Source organism: Amblyraja radiata, chromosome 10 (assembly GCF_010909765.2).
Source record: "Amblyraja radiata isolate CabotCenter1 chromosome 10, sAmbRad1.1.pri, whole genome shotgun sequence".
In the NCBI taxonomy this organism is placed as follows: domain Eukaryota; kingdom Metazoa; phylum Chordata; class Chondrichthyes; order Rajiformes; family Rajidae; genus Amblyraja; species Amblyraja radiata.
Window position 1 is genome coordinate 58,041,235 of NC_045965.1, and position 10,791 is coordinate 58,052,025.

Genomic DNA, 10,791 nt, shown 5'->3' on the forward strand with positions numbered 1-10,791 from the left:
GTTGATTTTGGTAAGCTTAAGGTTTGGCTGATGTCTCAAACAGATTTATGGGGGGGGGGGGGGGGGGACTATGTATAAATACTGCTGTAATTTCTACATGGTGAAACCAAAATGTATAAAAACGGCCTTTATTAAAAGCTGACAATGTGCACTTTAATCACATGTGATTTTTTTCCTATTACAAATCTCAAATTCTGGAGTACAGAGGCAAATAAATAAATGATGGTTCTTTGCCCCAAACATTATGGAGGGCACTGTATATCCTTGCATATCTCTTCAATAAAATTATATGAAGACATGAAGCCCAATCCTATTGGATTTGAACAATTTAATCAATCCTCGGCACTTCAACAGTTCTTCAATACACTAACAATTTTGTTGAAGTTGACAGTGTTTTTTCTTTAGCATTATTTTCCTAACTTTGAAAGAATTATATTTTAAAAAGGATTTCCATTTGCAAAAGGTGAAGTTAATTAAAGTTAATCTGGGTACACTATTTCTGCTGGATACTGAGACAGCAGATGCTCATTATAAATTTAATAACACTGCCAAAACAACAAAGCAAAGTTCGGACAGGTTTTATTTCCAATTACACAGATTTTTGTTGGGAGAGCAAAATTCGCAATAGTAGTTCGGGTGGCACAGTGGGGCGGCTGGTGGAGCTGCTGCATCGCAGCATCAGAGATCTGGATTCGATCCAACTTTGAGTGCTGTTTATGTGGAGTTTTTTCACATTCTCCCTGTGACCGTGTGAGTTTCCTCCAGGTGCTCCGATTTCCTCCCACATCCTGAGGATGTGCGGGTTTGTAGGTTAATTGGCCGGTGTAAATTACCCTTATTGCATTAGGTGTGGATGGGAAAGTGGGATAACATAGAACTAATGTGAATAGTGCATTGGTGGGCCAAAGGGTGTTTTATCATGGAGTAATTTCAAGCAATTCAATCAGTTATCACGGAAAGAGTTTTAAAAGATGAGGAAAAGTAATGCTGTATATCCTCCGTATTTCATTCATTTGTTTGATGTGTTACACATAATTAACCCATTCCCTTTAGATAGATTTTGCAGAGATGACTAAATATTTAGATTTTGTTTTCCATCACCTCGTTACTGTGAAGCTGTGTAGCAAGAATGCTTACATTGCTGTGATAAATCTTTTTGATTTACTCCTTCTTCTGCGGGTCGTGGATTTATCTAGGCTAATTCTTTCAGTATTCATTAATTTATTGGTTTTCTGGAGAGAAAAAAACATTGCATATTTGCTGATCGACAAAGAAGGTACTTCTTGTCATTGTATTGTGATGCAGTTGTAAAACTGGATTGCTCACAAAAAATAAATGAGTGAGGATTGTGCATAACATTAAGACCAATTGATTAATTCAAAACTTTGACTACGTCACAAGCACAACTCCATATTTATCAAGGGTGACAGATTAGAAAAAGTGGACTCATCGTTAATTTGTACGTTGGGGCATGATGAAGCATTTGGCAGGTCACATTGCCGAACATGCTGTTGCAAGCCTGAGGGAATAAACCCAGGTTTTGCTTAAAGTGTACAACAAAATGAAGTTGCTTATTCAAAATTACGACCTGTAGCATCTCTCTTGACACTAATTTTACAAAACAGCTGTACAATTGTAGCTGGGAAATATTCCTTAAGTTATAGGAACCAGTCAGGCTTGTATAAACCTGCACTGGAAGAAAGATATTTATTTCCCTCTAAGGGAGAATGACAATAGATGGTTATCACTTCCTTTTACTTACAAAGCTCAAAGGTACCGGAGGCAGCAAATCGCAAAATATGCTACTGTGATGCAGTTGTACTGAACATAGCCTATTGCCTTGAAAACATCAATTGAAATTCAGCAAAAGATACAACAGCTGTCTGAAATACTATTATTCAGCCCTGGAGGTGGAAACTGACTTCATTGTCATCCAGTATAACTCATTGAGTTCAAATGTTCCACTTAAGTCATGTTTTTCCTACATCTCTCAGTGCAGGTTATAAATTCTGACCAGTTCCAAATGTGTTCATCTTAAACATGGAAACATCCTCCCTCTAAATATTTGGGTTTGCAGTTCAATTTCCAGGCATTATATGGAACCATGTTTGTGAATTGCATCTGATTCAGTGTATTAATCATACTATTAGATGGTAATTACATCTATTGCCTGCGTCTGGCTTAAGGTTTTTGGACCCACCAAAGTGCCTTTCATTTGTTACGATTGTTAGAATGAGTTATTTATCGAAGAAGAAAAATAAATCTTTCCATGATTGTAGACCACCTTTTTTTTAAATACCCTGATTACAAATTATCTGACAAAGCAAACTCAGAGTGGATTAGAGCAGATGGAAAAATATCAGTCAGATTTACTTGGCAGGGAGTTCTAATACTGATTTTATTTTTAACGCAGCTAACTGCTGTGAGCTAGCTTTGTTTCAGTTTAAAAGTTGCAAATTACATCTGCAGAATATCATATTGTGTGCACCCCACCATGTTCAATCTGCTAAAGTGAACGCTTTCAAAAGCTGATCTGATTTTTCATGGAATGGTTCTTAAGCACACATTTTTGCAGTTTACGGGTGATTTTGGATTTGGTTCAGTGCTAGTCGTGACTTTATCCCTTCTTAGAATGGTGCACTAACTTTAAGTTCAACAAGTGCAATTAATATAGAAAAGCCCCTTACATCCTCAAAAAATAAGTCCCTATCGTGAAATTGTTTGGGAAATGGTTGAATGTGATATTAAGCTACCAATCTGGGATAACAGTGGGGGATCGGGGCCGGTTCTGATTTTTGCATGAATCTGTGACATATTTGTTTTTTTTTTAACTTGGCAGTGAACCTCAGAGCTGAGAGGCCTTGAAAAGGGATTGTGATTTTTTTTTTTTAAACATCTCCAGCAGTGGAGTGGAAAACAGGAACTTCATGGGTTGTGAAAACTATTTTCAAGCTGGAAAGTTTTAATATATACCTACAAATGAAGGAATTACACACAGAGGATTGCAGGATTCATCTGATAAGAACATAAGGCCTTAAATTCTTCAGCCTCGCCCACAAGGCACTTTAATGTACATAGCACATGAAGTTTTAGACTTTACTTTATACTTTAGCGATACAGCGCGGATACGGGCCCCTCGACCCACCGAGACCATTCCAACCAGCGATTACCCCGTACACTGGCACTATCCAGCACACGAGGGACAATTTACAGGGTTTTTTTTTAACCAAAGCAAATTGATCAAGAAACTCAAACATCTTTGGAGTGTAGGAGGAAACTGGAGCACCTGGAGAAAACCCACAAGGTCACAGGGAGAATGTGCAAAGTTTGTGCAGAGGGCACCCATAGTCAGGATCAAATCCAGGCCTCTGGCGCTGCAAGGCAGCAACTCTACCGCTGCGCCACAGGTGCCGCCCTTTTAATTAATCTTATCACAAATTAAGATTCAATTTGCGTGTCGTTATGCCTTAATATTCTGTTGTGCTGCAGCAAGCAAGAATTTCATTGTCGTATCTGGGACACATGACAATAAACACTCTTGACTTGACTTGAATCATTGCATCTTTTGGGGGAATTGGCCGACTAATGGATAACTGTTTTCCTCTCTAGGTGAATTATAATCTCTCATACAAACCACTGATGAATTACTTTATGCATAGCAAAAGAACTGAGATGTTATTTCTGTTTGTTATTTATTATTACCGCATGTTGAGACTAAATTTGCCTGTGGGATGTGTGCATTTGTTTGGTGCATTGGCCAACTAATTGACAATTGTTTTACCTCCGCAGGTGAAACAGGTGGAAGGCAGCAGGTCCCCACATCTCCTCCGGCGTCAGAAAACAGCAGCGCCGCTCATAGCATTGGAAGCACACAGAGCACTCCCTGTTCGAGCAGCAGCACGCCCTAACCCTGAGGGAAATAGCTACAAGGAAATGAAGTGTAAAGGCAAATTCAAAGTGGCTAAGTGTTGGTTAGTATCCCGAGGATAAAAGGAAGATCTTCAGTTGCCTCTTGAAAGCTGACATATACTTTCAAGACAAAAAATATCATCTTAAGTTGCTGTATACTTTAGGCAAACTGACTTCTCTCAAGCGCATAATGCTATATGTGATGAAACTACTAATTACCCTGAATAGGAACTTGCTAACAATTTATATGTTCCTTATGTGAAATTTGTACCAGATATTTTTCAATGCTGCTTAATGTCTAGAATGCGGCCTTTTAATTATTATATTGACTTAATTGTGAACACCAGCAACTTTCTGAACGCCGAAAGAAAACACCATGTTCTGATTAACCAAAGATAACAACTAAACGTTCAGTCTTTCCAAGTCACATGTACATCAAATTTGTATCAGTTAGACCGGTTGTAAAATATCGTAAAATACCTGTACCAAAAAACAGCTCTAAGCCATCTTTCTCCACATAAGCTGTTATCAATGTTATCATTTTTTTTAAAGAACATTTACATCTTAGTTAAGAAATCAGTGTTTTAAGCTAAGTGATCTAAAATTGAAAATATAGACCAAAGCAGAGGTTTCTGCTGTTTTTCTCAAATTATCTGGACAGGTGGTTTTTGAAGATTTTAATTGGTTAGTTGTCCAAGTGTCTTGAAAGCAGCTGATGTTGCTTTTAGACACACATGGGGCTATAAAGCACACTCTGAATTCCTCTTTTTTTACTTTTTTATATTTTTAAAGCATTTGTTCATCAGTGAGATGATACAAGTCGTCCCACACCATGAATGTTATATTTTCTGCAACTCGGCAGACTGTGTTCCTCACGGTACTGACTATTGCAAACTGTACAGTTGAATGTATTTTGTCATGAATTAATAATGTATTCCTTGTATATAAACATTTATAGAACTCTCCAGAGCAGAGTACAGAGTATTTTAGTAACATATAGGCTATATTTTTTATTGTATTCTGGATTTCCGTGTAAGTGTTCTAAGGGTAGATTTGGTCGTCGAATGCTGACAATGGGGAGCTGGGCTCAAGCAAGTTCAGGTGAAGCAAACTGCACGAGGGTATGGATGTTGTAGGTAATGCCGGCATTTAGTGACGGTCCCTGGTCGAGGAGGCAGTCCAGACACAACTGCATTGGGTTGACTGGATTAAAGATATCACACTTCTTTCTTTGAATGACATTTGTGTTATCTATTATCTGCCTCGCACTCCCCTTGAAACTAACTTTCCTGGTATAATTGCAAGATTACTGAATTTACCCTTTGTTGTTAAAATTATAAAAATGAAATTCAATTATACAAATATGTATTAATTTTGCTAACTGTGAATTATTGTATATGGATCTAATGAGCAATTGTTGGATTTTATAATAGATTTCTGCTATTTTGCTTTTTATTAATTTCTTTCAGAATATCTGTTTGGGCAATAGAAGTTCATTTGTTTAATCAGAATCAATACTAATTAAAGTAATTGGAATCACTTTTACATTTTATTAAGATTCTAAGATTGAGACGATTATTGCCAGCTGAAGATATTGTATAAAATCTGTACACTTTTCTAAAGCTGGTAATTCAGTTTGACGTACATATGGCTGCAAAATTAATATTTTTTTTAAAGATAATTGTACAATTAATGAAATTAAATGTGCATTCAGTAACTTGTCCCTGTCATAATACAGTGACAACAAACAAATGATAAGGTGACCAATCTAAATCATTAAGGCAGTTGTTGGTATTAAACAGTTAGTTATTATTCATATTCAAAATCAAAAATGCTGGAAATACTCTGGCATCTTCTGTAAAAAGAGAAACAGAGCAAATGTTTCAGATTGAAGAACATTGACTTTGTTTCTCTTTCCACAGTTGCTGCCTGACCTGCTGAGTATTCCCAGCTTTTTCTGTTCGTATTTCAGATTCACAGCTTCTGCAGTTATTTTTATGATTTTTCAAATACTTTTTATGCCCTTATTCAGAACATTTCTGAGAAGTGGTTATGAATGGATCTAATGAGCAATTTAGCACTTTAATTTTCTTCTTTCAACAAACCAGCTGATCAAATGTCTCAATTTACTTTTTTTGTTTGAAAATGTTGCATTTAAACCACATCAGCTGATCAAAGAAAGGATGTAAAGCTGTGGTTCCAAACCATGGGTGCACGACCCTCGGGGTTCTGTGAGGTTGTAATAATACCCAGCTTAGTAGTTGGAAAGTTCCCAAAAAAAGAAGTTAAAATATACTCTGCATGCCAACTGCCCTAGCCCTGGGATTGTGAACTGTGCCTGGAATAGCCTAACTTCTTAAAGGGTGCCGTATGAGACATTTGGTGTGTGTGTGTGTGTCCGTGAAGAAGGAAGGTCATTTTAGATTATGAACATGGGACTTTAGCTGAAAAGGGTTGGGAACCACTGATGTAAAGTATAGAACAACATCATCCATTACTATTTTGCTATACAAAATAGAGTTGCCTCTAGCAGAGCCTACTGACTATTTTGTAAAATTACAGGTTTTCGGAAGGCTTGTTGTTAGGTGGTGATTAAAGTTAGCATCTTTCAGTGCTGTCATTGCAATACTATTTCGCTTTCTCATTTTTTGTTTCCAAAGTGATTGGGGAAAATACCCTACAGGAATGTTTCTCTTACGTTTCACAATATAAGTTGAAAAGATTTAGGAGTTTGGCTCACTGCCTGAAAATAAATGACTTTATGCCTTCCACTTTGCTTCAAACTGCATGTTAATCTGCTTTTAAGTTGTATGTGAAATCTTTTGTGTATTGCAATTGAATACAGATAGAAAAATACATTTGGGCCTAACGTAATGATGCATAAAAAGAGATCAATGAATGTAATATCCTACTTCTTTTTGGCCTTTTCTTTTTCACTTTGACTCAAGGATACTATTGATTCTGGTGTTTGGGAGGGGTTTACTAAAACAATCGGGAGCAATCAGATTGCTTTAAACATTATAGTAGGTTCACTCTAATGATTTAACGTGGACCCTGGCAGCTGTACACCTAGAAATTTCAGATGGTATGTACCTTTTGCATACTTTGGAAGTTTGTATAATATTACTGTTGGAGAAACAATTCATCGAAGATTGTAAATTTTCTTTTCTTAACACTTCATTTTTTTCTTTGCCTTTAAAATATATCTACCTCACTGTTTTACTAAAGGAACAAAGCCTCTCCTGCTGGTTGTACTATATGACTTTTGTAAGTATTAGCAGGTGGTATCTGTGCCTACTTAATAGGGCTGTGTTCTGTTCCTATCTATTTTGCATATGCTGTTAAAAAGGGATTTATTGTGAAAGTTTAAAAAAAAATGTTGATCTTTTGTCATACTATATAATTATGTCAAATAAAGGTGTATATCAATTAACTGAATCTGGAAATTGTCTTTATTAAATAAAGAAGTGCTAGATTCCAGCAAGGTAAAAATTAGATTTTCTAGAGAGTAAATTATGTTTACTTATGACACAATGGTTGCAATTTCACTCAATTTATCTGCGGAGGGCGCTCAGCATCGCCAAGGACTGCTCTCACCCCAACCATGGACTGTTTACCCTCCTACCATCCGGGAGGCGCTACAGGTCTCTCCGTTGCCGAACCAGCAGGTCCAGGAACAGCTTCTTCCCGGCGGCTGTCACTCTACTCAACAACGTACCTCGGTGACTGCCAATCACCCCCCCACCCCCCGGACACTTATTATCACTTATTATTATTTATTTAAATCATTTGCTATGTCGCTCTTCCAGGGAGATGCTAAATGCATTTCGTTGTCTCTGTACTGTACACTGACAATGACAATTAAAATTGAATCTGAATCTGAATCTGAATCAAATCACACACTGGGATGTCCCCGCAGAACTAGTTGTAGGACCAACACAGATGGGGAAAGTCTAATTAAAGCATAGAGTAGAAACAAGGAATTGTAAATGTTGATTTACCAAGGAAAGACACAAAAAGCTGGAGTAACTCAATGGCTCAGGCAGCATACCTGGAGAGCATGGATAGGTGACGTTCAGAATGAAGAAGAGTCCCAACCCAACGTCACCTACCCATGTTCTCCGGGGATGTTGCCTGAGCCGCTGGATTACTCCAGCTTTTTGTGTCTCATTAAAGCAGTCAGTTCTCCTCACTGTAACAGCATCCAACTATTCCCTGAAGAATCCGAGACTGTTGCCTCCCTTATCCTTACCCCACTGATGATACTTATTAAGGAGAATTTCTTGACATAACCTTTGGCTTGAATATTAAATTTCTTAAATCATGCAAAACAGAATGTGAGAAATAGGAACAGCTGTAATTCATTTTCATTATGCGGTATTTAGAGGCCATATAACCTGCCACAGCAGGAAGTTTCAGTGCAGTCAGGAGCAAGTTTATATCCGTGGTTCCTTAAATGGTAAATTACTAATCTTGGCAATCCTGTAGTTAAAAAAAAAAAGTGTTGAGTATCGTGTAGGAACTGCTCCACAGGGAGGAAGAAAAACACGAAAAGGGAGACTCCCTGTGAGCCTCTGTGAAGCACCTTCCAGCAGATGGTCAGAGTCCTGGCAGAGGGCTGGAAGCGAGTTTACTTCCTGCCCCCTCAGTGTGGAATGCAACACATTGTAAACTACCCAGAGAAAGAGAATGGGGAATAAATTAGTGCAGCATTTTAGAAATGTTATGTATGGTGTCTTTGTTAATATGGAGCCATAAAAAAAATTCCAGAAATGAACGACAAACATATAAAGTGCAAAGGTGTACAACGAAAAAAAAGTTAAAGCAGACTCCAAAACAAATTAGGCAAACCACGGCACTTGGCCTTAAAATATACCAAATGCATTTGCAATGAGGCACTGCAACTGTGATGTTGTGAATCAGATTAAATTTGGATTGTTCACAAGTTAAACTAGAAGAAAGTTTTTCTTTTTGCAGAGTACACTGTTTGCAGATCTTGAGATATTGGTAATGTGAAGATAGTTTGTGGGAAATTGAACTTGAAACACCATTGCCCATTGTTCATTAAGAACAGAAACTGTGAAATAAATCGGAACAGAAGTCCAACTGTTCAGAAATATTGCCCATGAGAGGTCAGTTATTTGCATATTTCCTTTACGAAAAGATCTTGTGCTTACTGCAAAGAGAGGACTTATTTATTTTCCAGAATTTTTTTTTACATTGCATGATTGACCATAAAACTCACGAGGTTGTTGTTTATAACCTTTTTCATTTTGCTTGCTCCAACTGGTTTCATTTGGATCCAGAGAATTTCTCTGCAAATCCGATTAAAGCATGTTGTCTTGCCATGCTTCACTGATACTTAGATGACTGTCTGACCAAATGAGAAACAACTTGCTTGCACTAATGGATTTTCAGTATCTGATGTAGATGTGATGATTGGAACCTTGCTCCAAGTCATGACAGGAATGTGATGAGGTTTAGGATTAACTAGTGCTGAAATGGAAAACAGTTTCTCATTAGTTTTGCAGCATTCTGCTCCGAATCCCTAATTTATATCCTATGGCTGATGAACAAGAGCACTCTGATGTTAGTGATTAAAGGCTTGGTATTACCCTAAGTATTTAATGTCAGTTAAAAGTCATTTAAAAGTTCAACAATGCTGCCTAAGGTATGGTTTTTTTTTTTAAAAGTCAGTATCCTGTAATTAAAAATCAGAAAGGAAGTTCATTAATTAACAGTATAATGTATTATTGGAAGGAATTGATGTTCAATTTAATGAAAATAAACTCTAAATGTCTGTCTTTGTCTTTTGGAAAAATGATACCTATGAGAGTTGCAACAACTAAACCACAGGAGCTGAAAATCTGCAAATTCTTTAATCTCCTGCTGTCATGAGAATCACTGCTTTAGACATTTCATTGCAGAGTAAGAGAAACTTTACAAACCAGAGGTCAGATTGATGTGAAACAATATGTATCAAGATTAATGCAACCAGGACAGACACAAAATGCTGGGAGTAACTCAGCGGGACAGGCAGCATCTCTGGAGAGAAGGAATGGGTGACGTTTCGGGTCGAGACCCTTCTTCAGACTGATACAAGGATATTTTTGACCAATATGGCAGGTCAAGGATGAACGGGATCCAGAAATATTCACTGCACTGTGAGCCATCCTGATATTCGGCTTTTTCAATAGACTAGTAATGATTTCTGTAGCTGTTCTTAAAACAATGCCTCATGGTGAATTAAATGAATCATCTAAGAAAGCTTTTTGATATTCATCAGCCCATGTGGGGCTCTTTAAATCATATCCTTTATCCAGATGCTGAACAATGAAACTGCATCTGTCTGGCATTTGTCGCCCACACCCAGTTTGGTGATGATGCTCTATGGTATTGCAGAAGATCTGTTGTGCCTCACCCTTCCAGACCTGGTCATATTAGAACATGGTAAAACATAGAAACATTGGTCCTGAAGTAAGCCCTTCGAGCCAGCACTGCCATTCAATACGATCATGGCTGATCATCTGAAATCAGTACACTGTTCTGGCTTTTTCCCTGTACCCCTTGATTCCTTTAGCCCTAAGAGCTAAATCTAGCTCTCCCGTGAAAACATCCAGTGATTTGGCCTTCTGGCAGTTTCAGAACTCTCTGGATGAAAACGTTTTTCCTCATCTCAGTCCTAAATGGCCTACCCTTTATTATTAAACTGTGACACCTGGTTCTGGACTCCCCCAACACCGGAACCATTTTTCCTGCGTCTAGCTTGTCCAATCCTTTAAGAATTTTATGTTTTTATAAGATCCCCTCTCATCCATCTAAATTCCAATGAATACAAGCCCAGTCTGACACCATTCAGATAATAATCTGCCTTCCTGTTCT

General features: G+C 37.6%; 1 protein-coding gene across 3 annotated transcripts in view; it reads left to right on the forward strand.

Moving 5' to 3' along the window:
- The window catches only part of tgfbr3 (transforming growth factor beta receptor 3), a 116,259-nt gene extending 108,917 nt beyond the window's left edge, over positions 1–7,342 (forward strand). For 2 of the 3 annotated variants that reach the window (XM_033028964.1, XM_033028963.1), the window contains exon 17: positions 3,790–7,342. In XM_033028964.1, the coding sequence (XP_032884855.1) occupies positions 3,790–3,908 (119 nt within the window). In that variant the 3' untranslated portion in view covers positions 3,909–7,342. The remainder of the gene's footprint in view (positions 1–3,789) is intronic. The other variant, XM_033028965.1, reaches the window with a different exon arrangement.
- Positions 7,343–10,791: the final 3,449 nt, after the last annotated feature.